We start from the raw sequence: 27,605 nt of genomic DNA on the forward strand, positions 1-27,605 counted from the left end.
TGGTTTTGTTTTGTTTTTTTAACCCTTTGAAAACTGAGCAAATTAATAAGATTTCTTCTAAAAACATAGGAAAAGGCAATGATCAACTTCAGAAGGAATGACCCCAAAATTAGCGAGACATTTGTGAAAAGTACAGGATTACAAAATTAAAATTCCCTCAAAATTAAAAAAATAAAACAAATAAGCAAACAAAAACTTTTTTTTAAGTAAAGAAAAGTCAAAACAAATAAACTAATTAATAAATAAAAGAAAAGACAGCGACAACTTGCTTTAAAATATAATAATTCTGTAAAATAAATTTGAATATAATTATAATTTGAATTATAATAAATGTATCTCCATGAACATATTTCTTTAGCTTTTTTAACTTTACTAATTTCTTGGAAAAACAACATTTCGAAGTTCGAAGTCAGTCAGTACAGATGAGACGCTGTCTTCCCGGCTGATGGAGCGCTGAGATGTGTCTCCTGGTGGAGGTTTAACTTGTTGATTCTACTCTTGAAAAGCTTTTGGGACAAAGTCATTAGCCGTGTGCTTCAGAGGTGACAGGTGGGCTCCTGGCAGCAGGCTCGGAGCTGCTCTCAGCTCTGTTTCTGTCCGTCAAAAAGCATTAAGTGATTTTGGTAACGAGCTCTCCGCTGTTTCAGTAAACGGAGACTTAGGGGCTGTTTACGCTGCAACGGTTCTTGCATGAAACATTAAACTTTTGTTGTGGTTTGGCTCTTCGTTCACACGAAAATGGCATTTTGAGGGCCTGAAAACCTAATCCTTGAAACTGGTTTCCAGAGCGTGATTTTTTGAAAAAGGACAATTGTGCCAGAGAGCGCACATTCTCGGCAGCTATCAACATCCACACGGCAAGCAAACTGAACTTCCACGTGAAATTCAGGTTTTGTCCGACCACGTTGTCAAGTGAAGCCGCAGGTATGCATGTAAAAACGCCTGCTGCCATCCTGCTGTCAGCCAGCGTATGATAACAACGCCACTGGTTCTGTCCGACTGCGTTAACATCTGATGCGTTAGTGTGCATTGCACGTGGACGCGGAAGGTGGCTTTTGGTGTCACACTACTAACCCCAAAGCACTGACAGAGAGATGCTATTTGACGAATTCAGAGGGGAAGAGGTTATGTTGTCATAGGAACAAGGACTTTTTTCAAAAACGCAGACTTGACTCGACTCTCATCTAAACGTGGCTTTAGCCTGACACCTAAACACTGAAGTAAGAAAGTTTTTGGGTTGGATTGAGGCTGTTTTGGGCAGAAAGTTACATTAAAACCTGTGAAGGCTCAGTGCAGTGTGGAGCTAGCCCTGCAGCCCCCGTTGCCCCGCAGCCCCCGCAGCTTCGCAGCCCCTGCAGCCTCTGCAGCCCCCGCAGCCCCCGCAGCTTCGCAGCCCCTGCAGCACCGCAGCCCCCGCAGCTTCGCAGCCCCTGCAGCAGCCCCACAGCCCCTGCAGCCCCTGCAGCACCGCAGCCCCCGCAGCTTCGCAGCCCCTGCAGCACCGCAGCCCCCGCAGCGACCCTGCAGCAGCCCCACAGCCCCTGCAGCCCTGCAGCGACCCTGCAGGAGCCCCTGCAGCCCCTGCAGGAGCCCCTGCAGCAGCCCCTGCAGCCCCTGCAGGAGCCCCTGCAGCAGCCCCTGCAGCAGACCCTGCAGCAGCCCCTGCAGCAGACCCTGCAGCAGCCCCTGCAGCAGACCCTGCAGCAGCCCCACAGCCCCTGCAGCCCTGCAGCGACCCTGCAGCCCCTGCAGAAGCCCCTGCAGCAGACCCTGCAGCAGACCCTGCAGCAGCCCCACAGCCCCTGCAGCCCTGCAGCGACCCTGCAGCCCCTGCAGGAGCCCCTGCAGCCCCTGCAGCAGACCCTGCAGCAGACCCTGCAGCAGCCCTGCAGCAGACCCTGCAGCCCCTGCAGCAGCCCCGCAGCTGCTCCCTCTGCACAGAAATCGCTGTATAATCTAAATCACTGTTAAATAATGTTTGACCTCTAGTTTAAATGTTGATTCAGTGAATTTATGAATCGGACACTTTCTCAACAATAAGCACATTAGCTGCTCCGCCTGCTGAGTTTAAATAATGCAAGTGTGTTTTGTGTTCCCAGGAGCTGGCAGAAAGGAATTCACTCAGCATTCCCCACATGATTAAGACGCCCGGCCGGCCAGCGGAGCCCCCGCTGCATGATGGGAGTCTCAGCAGCTAATCAGCCTTAACGAGCAGCCATGTCTCTGTTGCTGTGAGTGTGGACACCTGAACGCATTCCCGGCAGCGAGAAACACCTCCACCTCTGATCACATTCTGTCTCCTCTCGTGGTCAGATCCTCTCAGGCAGGATTTCTGTTTTTGTTTTAAAATTAATTCAGGTTTCTTTTTTTAAAAAATGACTCTGCTCTCAAAATTGTTCACTGAGTCAAAAGCAAACCATCATGTTCTTCATTTTAATGTCTGAAAAGTCTTTAATTTGTTTTTGCTTGAAAGTTTATATTTCGTGGTTTTGCTTTGTTCGAGAAAAAGTTGTAGGATGTTATTTAAAAAACAGTTCACCCCAAAATCCACAACATGTATTCCTCTCACCTGTGGAGCTATTTATGAGTCTAGATCAGTGATACTCAACTGACAGCTCACGGGCCAAATCTGGCCCCTCCCAATTTTCTAATTCACAATAAAAATAAAGTGACTGACACTGTCAATTGTTTTTGTACTTTTAGTCTCCATAAGGTGCCAGAGTGAATAAAACAGCATCAAAATAGAGCTTGTTGATCAAGAAAAAATAGAGCCAGAGGAGGATCCCCCACACCCCCGACAGAGGTCCCAGCTATGACCCTGATGTCCTAAAATCCTAAAAAAACATCCAAGAAATTTCTGAAAAATCCAAGAAATTTCCTAAAATCGTAGAAAAATCCTAAAATCCTAGAAACATGCTAAAATACAAAAAACGTCCTAAAATCCTACAAACATGCACGGGCTGCTGTGACTGGCCCCTGGCCTCCTGTTATTTTGTGAAAGTGGCCCCAGAGCAGAGTAATCTGAGTATCTCTGCTCTTACTGATCTCTAATCCCCACAGAGGGAAGCTATGAGCAGAATCTTTGTGTTAAAAACGTGGATTAATCCGCCTGTGAAAATAGTCCCCAAAAAACTGTTTGTTCAATAAAAACTATGGTAAAGAGCTATTTTGGGAAATTTCTGATGAAAATATAAATGAGTGCTTTTAAAGATTTCCGTCTTCTTACTTCTACTAACATCCATGCGTTAAAACCCTGCCAGCACTTGACCTCTGACCTCAGTGGCAGCAGGAAATCATGCAGCAAAAGGGGATTTTTAAAGCTGCGTTACATCACCGCTGCCTCTTGTGCTGAAAACTTTTCAATTACAGGCTGCAGCCGAGCAACCTCACGTTGGTCACCGCGGCCTGAGAGCAGCTGATGTGACGGAGGAGAAGGTGTCGGAGGCTGTAATCAACGGCCCGAAATTAAAAGTCGTCTGAAACGCCGCAAGCTTTGACACGATGGCAGTTTCCCCTGCAGACGCTCTGTAGTAAACATTCTTCAGAGGTTGTGTAATGAGAAAGCAGCTGTGTGTTTGTCTTCGCCTCGGCGCGGCGGGAGGGAAGAGGCTGTTTGCAACGTTTGTTTTATGGAACCAGACGACTGTGAAACCGAGCCAGCGTATCACGAGGAGCGGCGGCGAGGGGAGCTTTGAGTTTCACGGCCGGCGAACGTGACGACAAAACTTTTAAACTCACAGTTATCGCCAGAGAGAAACAACACTCAGTCGCGCAGTTAGCAGCTCGTAGAGGAAGTCGTTACACACGGGGCCAATGAGTGAATAATGTTCTGCACTTAATAACTTCCTGGGTTCTCATGAGTACACAGACGAGGAATTTAGTGACTGTTTGATGTCATATTTGCATTTGACATGTGGAAACAATTAAACATGAGGGTCGGCTGAAATCATGCGTCTCCAAATTTGGTAACTTTAACATTTTAACCCTTTAAAACCTGAGCAAATCACGAAGTCAATGAGCAATAAAAGAAGAAATGACCTATAAATTAGCAAGAAATTTAAAAAAACAAGAGTAAAATTACCTTAAAAAACAAATTATTATTATTATTTATTATTAATAATAATAATAATAAATACAAAATGAAAAGTGAAAAAATGACAAAAGAAAAAGAAAAAAAAGAATAATTAAGAATAATAATTCTGTAATATAATGTGAAATATGCAATATGAAATATGAAATATGTGAAAAATGCAATACTAATTTCATGCAATTTGTGGAATATTTCTTACAAAGTTGCACATTGCTTTTTCCCATGTTTTCAAAGGAAATTGCATATTATTAATGTTATTAATTCTTATTATTATTATTATTATTATTATTTTTAACGTTGGGTATTTGATTTTATTTTTAATTTCAATTAACTGTTTTTTGTTTTTTTCTTTCCTCTTTTCTGGTTCAATCACTTTAAACCCTTTTCTAACTGCCATTATTATTATTATTATTATTATTTATTATTATTTATACTATTATTACCCAGAGTGTGTACGTACATGTTCTCTTCTGCGGGCATCTCGTTCTCCGGCGAAAACTCTCCGGGCAGCGAGCCGCCGTTGGTCCAGCGTGACGCCTCCCGAGCTCTTCGCCGGCGCTCCCTCTCCACCTCCTCAGCGTCCTCCACGCTCCTCTGAGCCGTCAGCCTGCAGACGAGGGAGAAGAGCACAGTCAGCAAAACTGGGAAAGAAATATGGAATAAATATTAAAGGAAACAAACAAAGACAAACAAGGAAGTGATGTGAAAAAGGGCTAAAAATGTATGTTTACACGGAGTATATAGATTTATACATATATATATATATAATTATTTGTTACAATTACTCTCTTTTTTTTCCTTTTAAACAAATTTTTAGGTCATGTTCTTTTCACCTTCCTCCATTTACAGGATATCTTTAAGGTTCAAAATCTTGTGAAAGGTGTTTGTATGCAACAAAAGAAAACTGATGTGGATCAAAACTTTTTCAGGTCGGTTTTATCTTTTTTTTTGCTATTTTTTAAGGTACTTTTTACTATTTTTTGGGATTCATCATTGCCTTCCTTCATGAAACGTATGAAACATACAAATGTAATATATCTGTGGTTTGCAGAACTGATGATGTGAACATTTTCTTCTGGCAACTAAGCTGCAAACCGGTGCATAAAAATTCACCAGAATGGAGAAAAAGTCAAAATTTCTGAGGAGAGGACACCCCTTGCTTGATTAGTGTGCCCCAAATGTTGAAAAACCAAACAAAACAAAAACAAAAATAGAAACTAAATAACAAAGAGGTGCGAAAAAGGTGCAATTCACCAATGCAGCAACTGTTACTGTGCCACTCGTAATTGCTGGTTTTGTCACAAATATTCAGTTTACAGTGACATAAAGCAGCGAAAAGCAGAATAATCATATTTGAGTAGTTGGACACGGAGAAAGTTTGCAATTGTTGCTTGAAAAGTGACAGCAAGGATTCATCGGTTAACAAAATATTACAATATTTACAATAGTTTCTCAACAAAATTGAATTTATGTGCTGGCAAAGCACCTGTTACTTTTTTAAAAGACGTGCTCGGACAAATATAATTCAAAAACTCTGCTCAGCTGTCTCTGAGCTCCATGACACAACTCCAAAATCCCCCAAACTTCACTTAAAAGCTGACTTTGACACGTCATGAGTACTTTTCCACTGGGGCTGCTCCTCTTAAATGTCGTCTTTCATCAGTGCTGGTTGGGAAACAATAAAAGCTCCAATGAGAAACATTTGTCACGTATCACAGACTGACTCACGGTCGTCTCGGCCGTGAGGAGGCTGAGATCCGGCCAGACGGAACATCTGCCGAGCGTCGCAGGAGAAGTGTTTACCTGCAGGATAAACACACGTGCTCTCCACCTCGTGTGCGCCGTTACATCACGGCATTTATTACAAACACTGTTAATCTTTATTTATCCAGAGACGACGTGCCAAACATGAACACTCACATGTGTGAGCGCTCCTCTCTACAGCGAAACAGAGCTCTTATCCTCAGCCGGACACGCTGACGTAAATCACTTTAAAACATTAGTTTGATCACTCGAATCTGCAGATGTGATGTTTTTACGTGCAGATTTCTGTTTTGTTTGCATGAGGAATCACATGAATCAGAACCATAAACTTCAATATTAGCTAGTCAGCCGACCAATAATGTTCATTTCCAACATGTTCTCATCACATGTTGTTGTTTTGCAGTGGACTTCTGCGTCTGCATATTACGCTCAAGTTATCCTTCTGCGTCTGCATATTACGCTCAAGTTATCCTTCTGCGTCTGCATATTACGCTCTAGTTATCCTTCTGCGTCTGCATATTACGCTCTAGTTATCCTTCTGCGTCTGCATATTACGCTCTAGTTATCCTTCTGCGTCTGCATATTACGCTCTAGATACAAATGCACATGGTGGGATGATGAAGCACATGGTTATGTTTACACAACAAAAGCACATGGCAACCAGGACGTCAACAAACCAGGACGTCAACAACCCACACATGCTGACACGGATGATTAGGATTTTGATGGTTTGCTGGCTCCCACCCTATAGGTGCCCTCACTATATAGGCCTGTATATATTTCAAAGATATATAATAATGAATATATTAAAATTAACTTTTAGGTAATGCCAGAAAGGACACTTTTGCTCAAGAAGTAGAGAACCTAAAACTACCAGAATGCATTGTCCCAGAAAAAGGGTTTTTTAACAGCAGGGGACATTGTGAATGTCCAGAAATGCAGAGTTTGTGTTTTGCATTTATACCCTACCTCAGAAATAAAAAGCTGGTGAACACAGTGGAGTATTTTACGGCTACAGACAGGTTTTTCCATCAGGAGCTGGTGGAAATAAAAAACTACCAACCTACATGAATAACTGGGAAAAATAAATATAGATAATAGCTGGTGATCCAGAGGTCTGTTACTGATAAGCTCAACTGTTGTCAGCATCAGTAACACTTCCTCCTCCATTTGTCTCTCTGTCCTTCCTGTAAGCAGACGGAGGGACGAGCAGAGAGGAAGTGGCTGAGAGGACGGAGGGACCGGGAGAGGAGAGGCCGGTCAGCAGCTGGATGTGGGTCAGAAACTCTCTGATAGCAGCTGGAAGCAGCAGCGGTCGCCGCGTCAGGACGCTTCATTCAGATACAGAGACAGCTGACTTTCAAAATAAAAGCTTCAGACCTCTGCATCACTGCACACATCTCAGATTCAGATCCTTCAGACTAAAAAAAACAAACTGTTGCTTACAAGTAAAATTCCTGAATTAAAAATGTTACTGAAATAAAAGCACACATCTTTGGTAAGGCTCTTTGTTGTAGATCACGTGACCTATGAAAGTGAAAAAGTGTTTCCATTGCAGTTTTGGGAAATATGTGGGTTTTTTAATTGCCTGAAATACCACTTCATGTGAGCTTAAAGGCTTTTTGTGATAAATGTAAGTTTTTTTCAAAATTGACGTGTTTCCATTAGGCGTATTTTATATGCATGATTTCAGTTTGTGCAGTTTGAGGGTTTATGGGAACCCGCTGCGTGACTTTTGTTAAACTTATTGAGGTGATCTTATAAGCCCAGAGGGGAGCCCTAAATCTCACACGCACAACTTGTTCTTCTTCCTTGTTTTGTTTTTGCAAATAAAACCTTAAACCTACAGTTGGCGGTGTCTAAATTCTGGCTCTGGTTTCTGGCTCGTCTGCAGTTTTGGTTTTTTAAAGCTGCAGGTCTTGGACCCAGCGAGCAGACTGTTTGAATGTTATGTCTCCGTTCTGTAATCAGCGCTGTGTGATTCTGTCATGCTCGCCTCAAACATCTGATTCAGACTAAATAATTAATCTCTCCCTCAGAGTGATTTTAAAGTACCGGGATTACCGGCAGCTTTACTTCCTCCTTTCTCTCTCTTTTCTGTGGCGTCTAATCATCCAAAAACCCGAAGAGTCTGGACTGAATCGAGCTAAACGCCGCCTCTCTCAGACAATTACAACAACATGTACGCCACACTCTCACTTCCTCAGCAGGAGACGAGCAGTTTTTCTGTCGTCTTGTTGTTTCTGTGTAAACCGACTCCAGAGGCAAGACTGAGCACGCCGCCTCCATCAACGCTTCCTCCGATTAAAGGCTGACAAAGTGCCCTTGAGCCCTGGAGGTCCTCGTGATTGTTGAGAATGTTCAAACCATCAACACGTGGGAGCAGTGAGACCAGAGTATTTTAATATTAACCCTTAGGGGCAGTTTGAAACATTTTTCAGTTTTCATTTTTTGATAATTTTGGCATACATTTTGGAAAAAAGATGTATTTTTGTTTAATCTTTGAATTTCCAGCTCAACTCCTACAATTAGTCGAAAATAGTCTAAGATATAATTAGTAAAGCGAGTCATTTTGTACTTAGACAATTCTTTGGCTTTATATTTTTCAGTGTTGCTTTTATCTGTTTTTGTGCAATATTTCTTTATTTCCTTTTTTACATGTTTGAAATAAACAAAAATCAAATCAAATCAAATACACTGTGGAAACTAAATAGTTACATTCAGACTGTTCAGGTCCAAAAATGCTCCATTGAAACCCATTCAAACTGACATTTTTGATCCCACAGCCATCAGAGCAGAAAAACAGGACTTGTATTATTTCTGGGTGTCATTCTGGGCTTTTGACTCTGAATTTGTCATTTTGACTATTTTCCACCTGATGAGGTCATTTTGACCATATTTGGCATATGGAGGAAATACATGCTATTTCCACTAGGTGACCCGTCACAGTCAATGTAGCTGCTGATCACTGACATATCCCAGACTGTCAGCAGCTACACTCACACACTGACAGATCCCAGACTGTCAGCAGCTACACTCACACACTGACATATCCCAGACTGTCAGCAGCTACACTCACACACTGACATATCCCAGACTGTCAGCAGCTACACTCACACACTGACAGATCCCAGACTGTCAGCAGCTACACTCACACACTGACAGATCCCAGACTGTCAGCAGCTACACTCACACACTGACAGATCCCAGACTGTCAGCAGCTACACTCACACACTGACATATCCCAGACTGTCAACAGCTACACTCACACACTGACATATCCCAGACTGTCAGCAGCTACACTCACACACTGACATATCCCAGACTGAGATTATTGTGTACTGAAAATAATTTGTGGGTTTTTTTCCATCTAAAAACATAGTGGCACTATAAGCTATTTTACCTTTTTAAAAACTGAGCAAGTTGGTTTAATTCTTTTAAAAAAAGGGCAAAAAAGGAAATGACTGACTTGACAAGAAATCTCCCACAAATTGCATGACATTTTATTTAATTAAAAAATTGCTTTAAAATCATTATTTTAAAATTAAAATAATTTTGTTAAAAGAAAAGAAGTATAATAAAATCTATCAAATAAATACATATATTTTCCAGCACTTTTTCTTGAGCATTTTCTTACTTGTTTTTTAATTTAATTTTTTTTTTTAATTTCTTGCTAATTTTTGTCTTGTTAAACTGCTTGTTGCATTGCTCTCTCTTCAAATGGTTAATTTACTCTCAAAGAAAAACACTGTAAATTGAAAAAAAATGTAAAAGAACATTTGATTTACATATCCATATATCGGCTGATGATTTCAGCTCTTGAAAATACATTAACACAGGCCTGCTACATTTATAAACTATGCACCAAACGTAAAATCATACTGTTTTTATAGCAGTTTCCTTCTGCTTCCAGCCTTTGTGCTCAGCTACACTAACAAGACAAAAAGAGATGATATCCCTCTTTTCATCTGACTCTGGGGGAAAAGATGGCAAAGAAAATGATGAATGGTTTTCCAAAAAGTTGGCCTGTTTCTCTAACAGCCCTCCAGTGTTTTGGAGACGCAGCCGGTTGCTACGAGGCAGAATCGTGTCCTCAAAAACTTCAATAATTCAGCTCTGTGACCACCGACATTAGAAGCAACCACCAGAAACACAAACCCACAGAAAGCAGATAAAAAGCTGCACCACCTGCCAGCACGCCATCCGACCCACAGGCCGCTGCTCTCTATCTGTCTGCACTTGTTCGGCTTTTATTGTCCGGCGACGTCTCACCGGAACGAGAGAGAAAGAGGGATTCGCTGTCAGGAGCAGCAAAGGTTAAAAGTATTAGCTGCTCCTTTGTGAGCGCGCATGCTGTCAGCGGAGGGATGACTCGGCTGAATGACACAATAATAGCAGCCTGAAAAGCCCCGCCGGGCTCAGTGGGACAGACGAGGACGGTGGGAAGACGTTTGGGAGATGATGTCACTGTTGTGTTGAGACAAGTCGGATGGCACTGAATCACTCTCGCACAACAACAACAACAAAAGACGACACTTACGGGAAAAAGTCACCAGGCGAGCTGTTGGGAAAGAGCGCCGAGCTGCAGAGTCAAACTGCTGATTTTTCTCGTCTCACAGATTCGGTTACTTCAACATCGCCGTCCACCGCTTTTAAAAACTTATTATCACAAAGTCAACACTTGAATCACTGCCGCACAGGTTTACCTATGCCGTATGAAGTTGTCCTTTGACCTCTTGGATATGGATTTTGTCAGAATTAGCGCATGAGTTCCTGAGTCATGTCCAAAAACATGACACTGTAAAACCTTGAATTTTGACCTGATGAGTTGTTTTTTTTGTCTAAATGGATGCTTGTGCCAAATTTTTTTAGAATTTAGGACATTTCTAGGATATGAGGACGTATAAAGTATCTAGGATTTAAGGAAGTATCTAGGACTTTAAAACATTTCTAGGATTTGAGGACATTTATAGAATTTAAGGACGTTTCTAGGATTTTAAGACATTTCTTTAAATTTTTGGACATTTCTTGGATTTTGGGCTGTATCTAGGATATTGAAATGTTTCTAGGATTTAAGGACATTTCTAGGACCTTCTGTGTACTAAAAGTACAGAAGCGATTCCTAGTGTGAATCACTTTTTTTGTGAGGGGCCAGTGTAAGTTGAGTATCACTGACGTATATCGACGTTCCTAAAGTGATGTAGTGTACGAGCTGACGGGCAGGAGGTGTCTCCCCAAGGTGAGACGTCTCCCAAGCTGCAGACCACTTTTTAGGACCAACAAACAACAAAACCCGTTGTCTTTTGGGAGAAATGCCTGCGTTTACAGTGACTTTTTAGCCACCAGATGTGTGTTTTATAGAGGCCAGCTGCTGTTTGTCCTGCTGGGACAGTGCTACAAAAATCTGATCTTTTCCTAAACATTACCATTTTTTTGTTTCTGAATCTAACCACATGCTAACCACAGCGTTGTTGGGATGTTAGGTTTTAAAGTATCCGCTATGACGGTATGAAATTCGATATATAAGTACAAAAAAGGCCAGTTGGCGTAAAGATGTCCAGTATCTACCACAGAGGAGTTTCTGCTGTGTGTGTTTGCATCACGTCACATTATCTGCTCTCACAGATTCGACTCCTGGAAACAGGAAGCCCCTCTCTGTTTACTTTCCCTCCGTCCGTTTAATGCAGACAACCTGCGGAGAGAGGGAGAGTTCAGCGCCCCATCACTCATCAGCTAACTCCAGCCCGAAAACATTCCTCAGTCCCTTATCTCTCCGTATCGTAAACAGCGAGGACACCCACCCATGTGTGGGGGATTTGGGGGTCAGAGGTCGCAGCAGTTGGTTTGTTTTGAAGCAGGTATGCCTCCTGGATGACATCACCCGGAGAGAGCTGATTAAAAACAGCCGCGCTGCATGCCTGCCTCGACCCGGCACACAATCTGATAACGGCGTGTTTCTGATGCTGTGATACTGTGAAGATCTGCAGACGGTTATTTCCTCCTCACTGAAAACAGCAGCGTCCGTGCGGAACAAAGTCACAACGCTGCCGTCCGTTAACAAGACCATCTCATGTTACCTGGCAACAATATCTCTTCAAAACTAAAGGAGAGTCCTGAGACTCTCGAGAAAGCCAGACAGCGTTTTAATGTCAGTATAAAGAGACAAAAGAGATAAACAAACAGGTGCAAACTGAGCACAAATAAAGGAATCAACCACAAACGCTAAGAGTGAAAATCCTGCTGAGCTCAATGATCGATGAGGAGCAGATGGAAACGATACTATTGGCACGGAGGGACTACTGAACAGGCCTACCAGGCACAGGTCCAGGGCCCCAGAGTTTCAGGAGGCCCCCTGACCTTCACCAGCAAAATGTCAAATTAACATGTACCGGGACGAGACTGAGAATGACCACAAACAGACACAAAACCACAAAACCAAAACACCTTAAAGACACAAAACCATAAAACGCATAAGAGACACGACTGTATCTAAAATCCAGAATGTTTAAAAATCCCAGAAACGTGCCAAAATTCTAGAAATGTCCTGAAATCCTAGAAACGTCCTAAGATCTGAGAAACTTCATAAAATCTGATAAACATCCTAAAACCCTAGAAATGTCCCAAAACCCGAGAATCGTCCTAAAATTCAAAGGATTTCATAAAATCTGAAAAATGTCCTAAAGTCCAATAAATGTCCTAAATTCCAAAAAACATCCTCAAATCCTAGAAATGTCCTAAAATCTGAGAAAAGTCCTTAAATCCCAGAAACATACTAAAACCCTAGACCTTCCCTTAAATTCTAGGAACATCCCCAAACTCTTGACATGTCCTAAAATCTCAGATATGTCCCCAAATCCGAGAGAAGTCATCATAAAATATCATAAAACCTGTAGGGAGCTGCTGTGACTGGCCCCTGGCCCCTGGCCCCTGGCCCCTGGCCCCTGGCCCCTGGCCCCTGGCCCCTGGCCTCCTGTCATTCTGCTAAAGCGGCCCCTTTAGCAGTTCAGGTTGAGTATCACCGTTTAAACCATTTGAACATTTCTGAATCCTTAACTCGGGACTTTTCTGTGGAGAATAAACCAAAATAAACGGGATCGCAGGCAGCGTCCCTCGACCTAAACACGCAGCACGAATCAGTCGGCCTGACGTGGATGATGGATGTAAAACCGTCGAGCTCAGATGCTTACGTCGTTCGTGCGAGTGTTTTCAGGGTGATGTCACCGCCGCTGCTCCTCCACACTGATGCCATCTGCTGAGTGGACTGAATCACAGCTGGACGCCACCTCCTCCAGCTGTTATCTGCTCCATAAACATCCAGCCCGGCTTCTCCTCTCCTCGCTGTGACTCAGACGTTTACGGCGAGCTCACCGATTACGACACCTCCAGAGACACGAAGACGAGGCGAACTGCTCCATAAGTCAGAGGCTTTATGACAAATCCTGCATCAGCTTTGTACAGAAACCCCTGAGCTGATGGAAAGTCACCACAGAGGGAAAATTTCCTAATTTAACAGTGAAGATTCACACGCTCGCCTCATGAATCGCTCTGACGGGAATTTTGTCTGTGAACTAAATAATCTTTTGATGAGAAAGTTTAGAAGAAAAACAAAGTCATAAATTAATCTCAAAACAAGAGAAACCTGAGGAGACCTGAGGCAAAACACGACCGACCGAAACAAATGGTGACCAGGACTCAAACGTTAAAAAAAAGACAGAATAAAACCACAAAATTAATCAATCAATCTATCAATACATACATACAGACAAAAATAATGTAGCACAAAACTGACAAACTGAGGAAACACTATCTTAAATCCCTAATGAGGAAACATTGGAGCTTTAGGTTAAAATGTTAAAAATGAAATAAAATGAAAATAATAAAAGATAACTCAGTAAAATGTGCTAAAAAAAGACTAACACACTAACGAATAAAACTGTAAAATTAGATAAAACACTAAAAGATAAATTAGTTCAATAGATAGTAACACGTAAGTAATTCTAAAACTAAAATAGAATGAGATAATATATTAATTAATTAAAAAGATTAAGAGGAAAAAATAAAATCCAGACTATGAAGGTTAGTCGTGAGTTTTCTTTGCTCAGCCGAAGTATTACAAGTGTCCTGAAGCCCCGACGTGAGAAGTTGTTTTGAAAAACGTCACTGGCGTCGTGTTTTTAGCCTTGTTGTAGCCTGCAGCCCCTAACGGTGGAGCCGCAACAACTTCAGGACACTTTGAGTATTTCTGCTGAGCAGCACGGAGACATTTTGTGATTTTATTATGTATTTTTTTAACATTTGAATATTGGGCACCATTTGCTTCGACTGATTGAGAGACGACTGCAGCGCCTTTTCCCCGTGAACCTTCGGCAGCGTTTAACGGACTATAAAACTTCACCCGACTTTCCATCGGCGTGAGGCTGAGCAGATAATGACTGAATTTTCATTTTGGGGTGAACTATCCTTTCAACCGCGAATGGTGCGTGCCTGTCAAAAAAATAAATAAATAAAAAATAAAGAGCGCATTTTGGTCAAAATCAGTTGCAAGTCTTTTTTTATTTCTTAAGTTGGAAAACTTTTGATTCATGACTCAAGTTTACTTGAGGCAAAGTGACAGTCCGCTCCTGTAGTTGTTGCTGACTCATGCTGGGACCGACTGTATGACATCAGCCCAAAAACGATCCAACTTAACAGACGTGACGTATGTCATGTATGTATGATCCTTTCGTCTGTGCGAGCTCGACGTGTTGAATGATGATGACACAGAAAGCCGAAAAAGCACTGATATCACGCTGAGACTTAATGACTCTTTAATCGACTGATCTGACACCATCTGACGCCGTCTCTGCAGACAGAAAAATCCCCCGTTACAGCCCGCGCTCATCAGCAGGACGAGCTCTTATCTCCTCCATTAACAACCAACTGGAACCCGACACAGGATGAAAAAGAAGACAGGACGCGTCGCCACCCGAAAAACACAAAAGACTGACTCAGGCGACTTTTCACCTCTGACCCCGGCCACCGACACCACTTCCCCTTTTTCTGTGAGTCAGCCTCGGGCGTCCAGCTCGTCTCAAACCTCCCGGTTAGTCTGAACTCACCAGTTAAATGTGCTGCTGAAAGTGTTTTAAGAGGAAAATAATAAAGATTACTGAGCTGGAACATTTCTAACGCTGTTATTTTGTTGTGATTATTTAATGAGAGTGGAGGTAAGTCGATCCAAAAAACCCCAAATCCCCCCAAAACCCCGCATGACCCAAAACACTCCAATTAATCCCACTGTTCCCATTTAGAGAGACACACACACACACACACACACACACACACACCATGAAACCACTTTATCCTCGTCTGCAAATATGAAATGTTGTTTCTTTTACAGAGAAAGATCCAGATTTCTCTTGAATCTGTGTGTGTGTGTGTGTGTGTGTGTGTGTGTGTGTTTTAAAGTGGTTCACACATATTTTTTACCAATAAATGACTTTTCCATGACTTTGAGTCAAAGTATCATGACAATACATTTTCAGAAACAACCATCAATACTCCTTGCTGTTTTTGTTGCTTTAAGAAATAATGGCTTTTTAAATATATATATTATTTTAAAATATAAGGGACAGTTCATCATTTATTAGAGGGGGGTGTGGACTAAGGGGGAGGCAAGATAAATATCTTTTTAAGAGGGACGGCTCATTCTCAAATTCTAAAGAAGACATGCCAAATGAAAATGTGTTTTCATAAAAAAAAAATATTTTTTTTCATTTAAAAATACTCAGTAATTTTTTTAAAGAAACCATTTGGGTGATTTTGTTTTCTGTATAAAAAATAATAATAATAATAATAAGTTGGCCATTCTATTTTTTAAAAAAAAATCTGTGGCGATTTTTATTTTGTCTTTAAATAATTTTTCAGCTTTTTTCCCTTTAAATATTCACAGTGTTGTTTTTTTTTCTTTTAAAGGTTTTGGGCAATTTCTTTTTGACACTTTTCAAAGAAAACATTTCAGAATATTTTTTCTTTTAAAAGTTTTTGTGAGTTTTTTCATGAAACTGTAAATTCCATGACTTTTCCAGGTTTTTTTTAAGAGCATTCACAGTGAGGCATGCAGGGTTTAAATATTAAACTGAGCTGTTTGTTTCTGTGAGCTCAACAGAAACAAACAAACCAGACACAGAGACATCGACCACATACCTCATCAGGTTCTGTAAACCCTGTTTGCTGGAGTTTCTCCTCAGCAGAGCGTTGGACATGTTGGCCTCTTTTCTTCTTCTTCTTCTTCTACTTCTTCTGATTCTTCTTCTTCTTCTCTCTTTCTGGTAGAAACAAACAGATCACTCAGAAAAACGTCTTCCTTTCAGTTTCCACCTCGACACTGAAGGCAGCTTTCTGTCCTGCAGCCGCAGCGAAGCCCAGAGCTCAGAATGATGTGAGTGTGTGTGTTACACTGTTAAGACTCCTCTGGTGGTTTCACACACACTCTTTCTTGTTGTATGTCACACACACACACTCACTCACACACAGAGTTTTCTCCCCTGCAATACTTGTTGGGAATGTCAGCGGTGCTCAGAGTGACTCCCTCCTCTCTTGGAGGCTGGGTTTTAGTCATTACACCCCCCCTCCCATTCCCTCCCCTAAAGACAGACAGAGACACACACACACACACACACACACACACACACACACACACACACACACACACTTCACCCCCCTTCCTCTGTCCTACATGTGGTTTTCATTGAAGAGCTCAGAGCAGCGGGGCCCAACATCTCTCTCTCTTTTTTCTTTGCAGCTTCTCTCTGTTATGCCGGGTCATGTGGTCTTCCCTGAGGGGGAATGAAAGAAGATAGCCCCCCCAAAAATCCACTACTGAACCATCCCCGTCCCCGACTCAACATGTCAACCCACCTCTGACTGCCAACAGTTTATCTCTCTATCTCTCTTTCTCGATATAGGAGGTCCTCTAGAGCGCCTCATGCTGGAGGGGCGATGCTGCTCGCGCTAAAAAAGCAAAAAACCCGATGATAATTTCCCGTTAGCGCCCTTTCTTCGTGTTCTGCCTGTCCCTGACCAGCCCACACGTGACGGCGCTGCGTGTTTAAAGTGAAAGTCGGGGATGAGTTACTGATGCCGACTGATCCACTCCGGTCTCATTCTCCGCTGGTGTCCCTGCCAGTGTCTCCGCCGGTGTCCGCTGCGCTCTCAATTTCCGCCGCTGTCCCTGCTAGTGTGCGCTCCACTCTCATTCTCTGCCGGTGTCTCCGCCGATGTCTCAGTAAATGACCACTCCGCTCTCATTTTCCGCTGGTGTCTACACCAGTGTCCTTGCTGATTTCCCCGCCAGTGTCTCTGCTGGTGTCTGCTCCACTCTCATTCCCTGCTGGTGTCCCCGCCGGTGTCTCCACCAGTGTCCGCTGCGCTCTCAATTTCTGCCGGTGTCCCCGCTAGTTTGCGCTCCAGTCTCATTCTCTGCCAGTGTCTCCGCCGATGTCTCAGTAAATGAGCGCTCCACTCTCATTCTCTGCCAGTGTCTCCGCTGATGTCTCAGTGAATGTCCGCTCCACTCTCATTCTCCGCTGGTGTCTCCACCAGTGTCCGCTCTGCTCTTAATTTCCACCGGTGTCTCCGCCGGTGTCCCCGCTGGTGTCTGCTCCACTCTCATTCTCCACTGGTGTCCCCGCCTGTGTCTCCGCCAGTGTCTGCTCTGCTCTCATTCTCCGCTGGTGTCCCCGCCCGTGTCTCCGTCGGTGTCCACTCTGCTCTCAATCTCCGCTGGTGTCCCCGCCAGTGTCTCCGCTGGTGTTAACTCCGGTGTCCGCTCCGCTCTCATTCTCCTCTGGTGTCTCTAAATGTCCGCTCTGCTGTCATTGCCCGACAGGTGTCTCAGCAGGTATTTGTCCTACACTGTCTGCTGCAGGTTCATGTCTTTGCTTGTGCAGTAATTGGCTAATGTATATTTCTGTCAATTTCATTATATAAATATATTTTATTCTTGGTGGGTTTTTCTTGTGTTAAATTTCAGGTAATTTTCTTGTAACTCTCAACTTGTGACTTACTTTAATGTTTTTTACGGACCACGAAGGTGGTTTTCTCGTGATAATGGATTAATTTATCTGGTTAACGACATAATTTTCTGGTTATTAAGAAAACTAAAAAAATCAGGCTGGTGAAAAGTTTTGTCGTTATCTCGTCAAAAAGGGCTTTGGTGTGAACACAGATTATTTTTTAACCCTTCAAAACCTGAGCAAACTGGCTTAATTTCTGTCATGAGTAGAAGGACATCTTTCTATACATTTTATTTTCTCTGTTTGTTTCCTGATAACAACACACTTCTGGTTGTTTTCTCATGATAACGACTGATTTTTCTTGTTATTTCTAATAACAAAGCTGGTTTTCTCGTGACTATAAACCCATTTATTATTATTTTTTACCAGCCTGATGTTTTGTTTTCTTAATCAACAGAAAATTATGACGTTATCGCGACAAAGTGAGTAAATTAAATTAAATAAATTCAACTGTTTTCGCGAGAGAACCAGCTTTGTTTTCCAGAGATAACGGGAAAAATAGGTCCTTTTTATGAGAAAAGGAGCGTCATAATCTCGCGATAACGGCATAAATAAATCATATTCTCGAGAAAACAGCCGGAGATGTTACAGAAAGATGTCCTTTTACGGCTTCCGTATCTTTGAAAGAAATAAAGCCAGTTTGCTTAGATTTCAAAGAGTTTTAAAAAAACATCTGTGTTTACAGTCACGGAGGGGCTGCTATCAAAGGCGGCTGATGTGAATGTCCCGATCTAGAGAAAATTTTTGGTTTGGCCATTCTGGGTTACCGTAGAAACATGGCGACGTAGAGGGGGAGCTGCTCCCTGTGTGGATAGACGGCTCATTCGGAGGTGACAAAAACACAACGATTATTATCTTCAGGTGATTTTACTCTAAAGAAAACAGATTGATTATATTCTAAATATTATAAATAAATCCAACACACTGGGCCTTTAAGTTTCCAGTGAGGTAAAATATGTCCGACTCAGTTATGTGGACGAATATTTAAAATAATACACAAAAGGAATTTAATGTTTTTCCTTGATGGGGCTGTGAAGCCTCAGTTTTTTCTTGTTTTTTTTTCTTTTTCTGCAGCACAAATTTATCTTTTAAAAGTTGTAAAAAGACTCATAAAAATCCAGATTTTAAAGTCAACTTTTGTAACTCTGTGATAGTAAAAATCCTCTTTAACTCGTACGTGCAGGTGATATCCAGCACGCCTCTCTGCCGCTCACACCAGCAAACTCTGCGTCTTTGTCCTCGCCCACCCCTCCCCAAAAAACCCTCACGCTCACATTATCAACACACAACGGTCGCCACGGTAACCCACTCATCACCATTCACCCCTGGAGTGTTGGTAAGTGTTGCTGGGTGGCACGTCAGACAAAAGGGCATTCTGGGAAGTGAATTCACGGCTTGGACGCCGAACCCCTTCATCTCTCGCGCTCATAAAACAGAGCTGCGGTTTCCAGCAAAGGCTGGCTGACCTGAACACAACCCCGACACGCAGACGCTCAAAAACAAACAGACGTTAAAGGCTGAACAGCTTTTTACAGCTCACAAAATACACTGACTGATTCCATCTCATCCACATCCATCTGCAGTCACAGCTCACCTGCCGACAGGTGAAAACTGAAGAGCTGCAAAAAGGATTTTAAGAGTGAAGAAAACAAAAACACTACGAGGGCGCCGCTTTTGGCTTTGTGTCATTTCTATTTTCACAATTTTTACAAACACAAAAAAGATTTTAAAAAATAATAAAATAACATTTAAAAAACTTTTAATTTAATTTTATTTTAATTATTTCAAAAATATTAATAAAAAAATTTTTAAAATAAAAATGGATAATCAGCAGATTAATCCATTAAAAAAAAACAGTTCAAAATTAGCTCCACCTAAACCAACTATAACAGTAAAATCCTGCTTTTACATTAATGCACGAATCAGAATCATACCTCTCTGTCACCTTTGACCTCTTTGACTTCCAGGTCGTATCTCTCTTCATCCACTTTGTCGATGAGGGTGTGCAGCTTTTTGCAGGTTTCTTAAAGACATAAACATCCGTGATGTTATAATTCAAAAATCTTCACTGATGGATATTATACTTCAAGATACTGCTAATATTATATATAAACAATTTTATTTTTGCCATGTTTTCGATGCAGCATAAAGAAGGAGAAAGTCTGCCTACTGAAGCCGGAAAAAGAGGAGAACAGGTGAAACAAGCATAGGACTTTGAACCAGGAGACTGGTGTGTGTGTCCCACACTAAGGACACATTTAGATGAGAACAGTCCTACTAAAAAAGTCTTTCCTTTGCCTAAAAAAACTGCATTTGTAGGATAACATTGTGAACACAATTCTCATGCCGGGCCTGTAGTTGGTGATGCCGTTCTCACAGGATCCGGGCATTGCCAGTTTACACGGTGACAGAAGAAAAGGCAAAAGATTTCGCTCTGGAACCCGATTTCAAAAGTTTGCATTTTCAGGCCCCCAAAACGCAGTTTTCGTATGAACGGAACGCCGAATTATAACAAAAAGTTTGACATTTCATGCAAGAACTGTTGCCATGTAAATGACCCTTAAAAGCCAACGCACGTCAGTCATCAGTCACATGAGTACATTTTCGTTCTAACATCAACCACAACTGGCGGGAATTTCTCCAAAAACAAGATAAAATACTGCTGCATGTCGAACAGCTCAGAGCCGACAGCAGCTGAGCCTATTGGAGGAAGGAAAGTCCGTACGAATTCAGTGTTTTCCCAACATGACGCAGAGGATTTCCACCTCAGTTTAAAGCGAGACGCATGTTCTCTGCGCTTGTATGTTAGTGCTGGACTGCAGAGTGATGGGGTTTTGTGGTCAGGGCTGCAGATTAACTCTCCCTGTGGTGGAGAAACATGTTAGTCGTCCATTTTTCAGTTTTGGCGGAGAAAAAGACGTCTGGCAGGAGGACAAATGTGTTTCGCCTCACAGCAGGACGACCGGCTCGACTCTCGAGGTTCCTGTAGATGTAAAAGCTGCTCGTTTGAATGATTTAAAGTGCTGTGGACATCCAGCCACGACGCAGACATTTGCTCTGCAGGTCCGGCTCTGATTAAAGCTCAGCGGGGTGGACCGAACTTAATGACCGGGATCCTCAACTCGCTTTGATTTGGGGGCCACTTTTACAAAATGTCAGGCCAGGGGCCAGTCACAGCAGCCCCATACATGTTTCTGGGTTTTGGGGACATTTCTAGGCTTTTTGGACATTTCTAGGATTTTAACACATTTCTAATGTTTCTAGGATTTAAGGATTTTAAGACGTTTTTAGGATCTTAAGACATTTTTTCTGATTTTAGCACATTTCTAGGATTTTATGAAAGTTTCTATGACTTTAGGAGGTTTTAGGACATTTCTTGGATTTTAGGATGTTTCTAAGATTTCCTCGATTTTTGGACGTTTGTAGGATTTCTGGACATGTCTAGGATAGTGCATATTTCTAAAATTTTAAGACATTTCTAGGAATTTAGGACATTTTTAGGATTTTCTCGTATTTTAGCACATTGCTAGGATTTTAGGATGTTTCTCTGATTTTAAGACGTTCCTGGGATTTTAGGACATTTCTAGGATTTCAACACATTTCTCAGATGTTAAGACATTTCTCAGATATTAGAACACTTTGTGGATTTTAGGACATTAGGGGTCTATCTAGGACCTCTGTCAGGGGGTGCAGCGATTCTCCAGTGGCACATTTTATTGTGAAGCAGAAAATGGTTGGATACCTAAGAAAATAATTGTCTAAAAGTATTTGTATACATGTGGACAAAGCCAAGACATTTCTGTGGACATTTTAATATTTCTGTGCTGTAACTAGGTTTCATGCGTAACTTATACTTTACGAAAAATGCTGTAATATTATGAAAATAGTCCTAATTTAGCAAAAATTGAACTGAATTGTAATTGCAAAGAGGAAAAAAGCATATTATAACAATAAAGTCAATAAAGTTTTAGTCAGAAAATAATCATATTTAAATGACAAAAAATCTAAAAATATGTTAGGACTTAGATTACATGTTGAAAACTTATCCTCAAAATAATGGCCTTTTTCTAAAATAATGGGTTCAATCAAAATGTTTCACTATCTATACTCACCACTTATCAGTCACCTAAACAAACACATTCATAGACTTGTTAAAAATCAAAATAATAATTAGTTGCTGCCGCTGAATTTGAAAACACCACAGACATCTGTTTTATCTCGTCCGCCGTCCCTGCTGGAGAACAAACGCGTCCATCCATCAGCAGAGACACAACACTCACTCTCAGCTCCAAGCAAACAGCCTGTTTGGTGTTCCCGTTTATCTGCTGTCGCCAGGTATCGACGGAAAACACTCGGCGTCCATCACTCCGCTGCTGCTGAAGATTTAAGAGGTTCAAGAGTCTCTTTTTTAACGTCTTTCAGCATCAGAAGCTGCTTTCACAGCTGTGTTTACAGAGTTCAGCTCACAGCTCGTTCACCCTGAAAGCTTTTGTGGGTTTTACTGCATAATGACGGCGTTTATACATATGTTCTGGTGTTTGCCCTTCTTACACAACTCTTTTAAAAACCCTTCTGAGCTGTTTACATGACTGATGAAAATTAATATCCCACTAATATTCCTGTTTTCATGCAGCCGCACATACTCTGATTAATGTGCCTTTTTATGTTCAACGTTAAGCCTCGTACAGACACCGAGCCTGCCGTCTGTTCATTTCATCTGTATTTTTGCACATTTTCTGAAAGCTTACAGATAAGGATGAAACAGAGCAGTACCATCAGAGACCATGAAGGAAGCGTAGCACGGGTTAAGCGTGATATGACGTTTTTTAAACGGTGGAACTACACAAATTGATAAAAAAGTGAAAATATTCTCTGTCCACGTTGCCTCAGAGATTTCCGCCATCTAAAACTGTCCCTTCATCAAAAGGTACATTATTATAATAACCTCCCCCGTCACACACGTCTGTTGTTGTCAGAAAAGGATGAAGTATGAGGGCTGCGACATTTACAGCTTTAGACACAGACACACGTATGTTTAACACATTTTCATCCTAAGTTTCGCTTTGCAGAGAACGTCCGCGTCTACATATTACGCGTGCAGTATCCTTCTGCATCTGCTGTTGACGTTACGGGATTCTGCTCCCGTGATGTCAACACAAGCACATGGCAACCAACACCAGGACATCAACAAAATCACATGCTAGCACGGCAAAAGAGGCACATGGTAAGGAGTTGAAGAAACAAAACACAATTTAGATCGGAAGTGAACACCGTTCCTGTCCTAAAATCCTAAACATGTCCCAAAATGCTGAAAATGTCCTAAAATCACCATGACGATGACAGTGCAAGCAGATGCAGCATCCAGTAGTGCCTCAAATCCTTGTTTCTTTTTCGCAATATTTTCCTATTTTTTTGACTCCATGGTCCCTTTGGCTGAAGCACGATTTTTCTACGATAGAGAAGCACTTATCAACATTGGGATATCCGCACTTACGGCATACACCGAGCGGCCAGTCAGACCAGAGGAGAGAAACGAAACCGAAAGACGAAGAGAGGGAGGAGAGCTGGCATCAGGGTGAGGCTGACCTGACTTGGACCGAGAGCTGTTCCTCTTCCGAGCCTTCTTCTGGCTAATGTCCAGTTTCAGCAGAATAAAACGGATGAGATGTGATTGAGGCTCACTCAACAAATCAGAGACTGCTCTGTGCACATCTTCACACAGACATGGTTAACCCCAAACATCCCGGATCACGCTGTTGCACTGAATGCTTGGACCTTGTTCAGAGCCGACAGGACACAAGACTCTGATGCAAACTCAAAAAATTTACTGCAGGAATTGTATGATGCCACCAGCAGCAAAATGCCCAAACAACCGGATGGGATCTTCACAGTAGCTGCTGATTTTAATCAATTCATCCTTCAACTCTAAAGATGTAGCAGGATGTTTAAAAAATGAGTAATAAATCTACCTTGTACCTTAAAATCCAAGAAATGTCCTAAAGTCCAAGAAACCAACTGTACAATCTCTCCATTGCACCTTTTGTACATACATGTTGTGTTCTTTATGTTCTATTTTTTCATTATATATTCTTAAATTTCTTCTATATTTTTACCTTATGTCTTAAACTACTTAAATTCAATATTTTTATTCTTCCTTTATGTTAATTGTTTTGCACCAAAACACCAACTCAAATTCCTTGTATATGTACGTACATGCACACCCACAAAAAAAAACAGATTCTGATTCTGATTCTAAAATGTCAAAAAAAACCATCTGACAAACTTCCTAAAATCTCAGAAACCCTTCTGTCATTTCGTAAAAGCGGCCCCTTTCTCAAAACAACATTCTTGCTTTAAAGCAACAACTGATTGCAAACTTTTCAACGGTTGCCTTGAATGTTATCATGGCGGCTCAGCGTTTCCTGATGAAGTTTTAAAAAAGTCTGTTGTGCTTATTTGGCAGAAGCAGGATTAAAGTTCTTCTGAAACAAAAGAGCGGCTGATCCCGCAGATCTCCTCCCGCCCTGACTCAGAGCGAGGAGTGCTGCTGATCCATTAGAGAGCTCGGGGAGCGCTGACCCGCCTCTCCTCTGCTCCATACCAGAGCTGCTCTCATCACCTCCCACTCAGAGAGGCTCCTCTCAGGGATCTCCTCGCCTGACACCGAGAGCCCGACAACACCGCGCTCTGCCCGGCGGATGAGTTTACACGCTGGCATTCGGTCGCAACTTAGTCCACATTAGGAATTAACCCGTCAGCAGGAGCTTTGGAAGCGATATCGTCACATCTGTCAGTGTTGTATCTTTTAGGGAAGAAAGTAGAACGGCGAACAAGATCCGAACAAAAAAATGTCAAATTTATATTTCGGATTTCACGAGTGGTTCACGTTCAATCTACTTTTTTTTGTATTTGGGGGTAAAAAAACACAAAATTACACTGAACTGCAGAAAAGCTTTTAAAATAACAGACAACAGATGGAGGGTTAAGTGTCTACCTTCAGAGGTCAAAGGTCAAGAGGTTTTCCAGGTTACCTCGCTGTGGAGAAGACAGCGGTGGAAGAAGTTTTAAAATGTCCATCTTACTGTTATTCTTATGTGTATCTCTGCTGTTCACTGTAGCATTGCACACATTTTTATTTTTATTTTTTAAATATATTTTGAACTTACATACATACTTTTATACATTGCAGCATTGCAGCATAAAGCAGCAGCACATTATCCATATTATAATTTAAATGTTTTCACACACACACGCAGCACATTTTCACAAAGTTCAGGGACGAAGCTTTGACAGTCAGGGCTACTGTTTAAACTATTTATTATTTATTTTTTCCTGCTTTATCTTTTTGAGTATGTGGATGTATATTTAATTACGTATAATATAGGTTTGAGTTAATGATTAAAATTCAGTGACTTATGGGGAAGGGTTGGGATCAAATACATTTTTACTTCTCACTTTTTTAAATATGTAAAATAAGTCATTATGTACTTTATCATTTATTTTGCTTTATGTTTTTCGTCGTCTGTAATTATTCCATACCACAAGAAGAAATTAAGAGAAGGTGACAAGAAAATGACCTGAAAATTAGTTTTAAAACACAGAGGGAGAGGGAAATTATTCTAAGTTAATAATAGTAATAAAATGGGAAAAGTGTTGAGAAAACAATATTCATTATTATTATTATTATATATTTGTTTTAGTTTAATTGTATTTTTTATTGGATTTTATTTCTTTAGGTTTTTTTTGTTAAATTTTGGGTAATTTTCTTGTAACATCATTTAGTATTTAAAAGAAATTGAGCCACTTTGCTCCGGATTCTAACGATGCTGGCCGACCCAAAAACATGAATGATTCATTCGATTTATCAACTCATAATCAGTGCGACTATAATGAACCACAATTTCCCTCCCAGGGATCAATAAAGTTTTTCTGATTCTGACTCTGCAACTCACACCAAAAAAAAAAAAAAATCTGTGTTTTTGATTTTGGAGTTAACGTCCCTGTAAGTACTGAACTTGGGATTTTATTTGACCTTTTTTGGGTCATGCTGTAACAATGATCTGCTCACTGATTTACTGCAAAACACTGAGGACCAAACGGCCTCACAGAGCATAAATATTCAGCGGGAATCGAACCCTCGACGCTGGCAGAGGAACACACACGCAGCGGCCGCAGCGTCTCATTGTGCGGCTGCATATCTTTCAGAGGGATTCAGTTTCAGATCCTTCAGCTGATTAAAATGTGGAAAAGAAGCTGACGAGGGAAAAGATGATCCGCGTGTGCTGTAAACACAGCGACATTAAGGCTTTTCTCCAGAACATGATCGCATTGTTGTTTTCTGCCTGTGGCGGTAAATAAAGACGGGTCACCATGCCGACGCGGATCTGCTGACACCCATGAAATCTTCCTCAGTTTTTGCATCTGTATTCGCAGTATTACAGTACTTTAACAGTCAGAAATGCTTAAATGTTGGTTGAGTTTTTGCTTGAGTAAAAGTACCACAGTGTAGAATAATATAATATATAACATAAGTCTAATTCAAGAAAAAGTATTAGCATAAAATCTACTTAAAGGTCCGGTGTGTGAGATTTAGGGGGATTTAGTGGCATCTAGCGGCCACGCTTCTTGCACATAATGTAAACTTTTGTTGCATTTGCAGCGTTTCGGGGCCTTGCAGCTGCTCCCCTGCAGTCCAGCCATAAAGACGAGGCGTTTGTCTGGTTAGAGAAACTTTGTTATAAACATCTCACAAAAAATTCCCAACAAATGTGGCGACCTTATTAAGCAGTGTAAATAATGACCGTAAACTCTCTGTAGCTCATTGTGCTGAATCGTTTCAGATTCATGTTTCAGTCAGAATAAAGGGCGGAAACACCGATTCACATACGAATCTCGATTCACGTTTTAACGATTCAGAAACGATTCCAAAATCCTAAACATCGATTATAGACTATATTTACTAAACTTACTTAACCGTCTAAAACTTTTATCATTTAGAAAAGTGTTAATAATTTGGAGAGCGTTTGTCGGATCGTCTTACTTTTTTCGGCGGTGAAAGCTGCCGGATGATCCGTCAGAGGGAAACTCCGCTGAATCGTCGCTCTTTTAGGAGCCTCAGCATCCAGACTGGGAACTTTGTTCAATAAATCCATAATGATCGATCCGATATCGGGTGTCTTCCGTCCATATTTTATCCATATTTCGATGATAGAAGTACATTAGCATCGATGCTAAACGCCATATTGGTTTCCCATGGTTCCTTTGGAAAGGTCAGAGGTTTGTTTTGGTCTTGTCGTCCAATCGGAAGACGAGCCGACGCTTTGTATCCGCTTACGTAGGCTATACGTCATCTAGTGCAAACTGCACTGTGATTGGCCGAATCCTGCTGCATCTATCGCTCAATAATAATTACAATGATAATAATAATGATGATAATAATAATAATAATAATAATAATAATAATAATAATAATAATAATAATAATAATAATAGCAATAATAATAAGAATAATAATAATAATAATTACAATAATAATAATAATAATAATAATAATAATAATGATGATGAGACACGGGTAGATCAGGAGACAGTGTAACAGGCAGCAGGGCCTCATATGGACGTTAACCCTGTGTTGACTGCAGGCAGAGCAGGCAGGAGGATCGGGGCCCTCTCTGAGGTGTCAGGAGTGTGTTGTG

General features: G+C 41.4%; 1 protein-coding gene across 1 annotated transcript in view; it reads right to left on the bottom strand.

Moving 5' to 3' along the window:
• lsp1a (lymphocyte specific protein 1 a) overlaps positions 1–27,174 on the bottom strand; it is a 51,507-nt gene extending 24,333 nt beyond the window's left edge. Inside the window, exons 1-4 of the mRNA XM_088079609.1 lie at positions 26,951–27,174; positions 19,845–19,933; positions 16,040–16,161; positions 4,551–4,697 (exon numbers count right to left, since the gene is read on the bottom strand). Coding sequence (XP_087935735.1) covers positions 4,551–4,697; positions 16,040–16,161; positions 19,845–19,933; positions 26,951–27,062 — 470 coding nt within the window. The 5' untranslated portion in view covers positions 27,063–27,174. The remainder of the gene's footprint in view (positions 1–4,550; positions 4,698–16,039; positions 16,162–19,844; positions 19,934–26,950) is intronic.
• Between the last annotated feature and the right edge of the window lie 431 nt (positions 27,175–27,605).

Source organism: Plectropomus leopardus, chromosome 7 (genome assembly GCF_026936395.1).
Source record: "Plectropomus leopardus strain MGB_pleo_1.0 chromosome 7, ASM2693639v1, whole genome shotgun sequence".
Lineage (NCBI taxonomy): Eukaryota > Metazoa > Chordata > Actinopteri > Perciformes > Serranidae > Plectropomus > Plectropomus leopardus.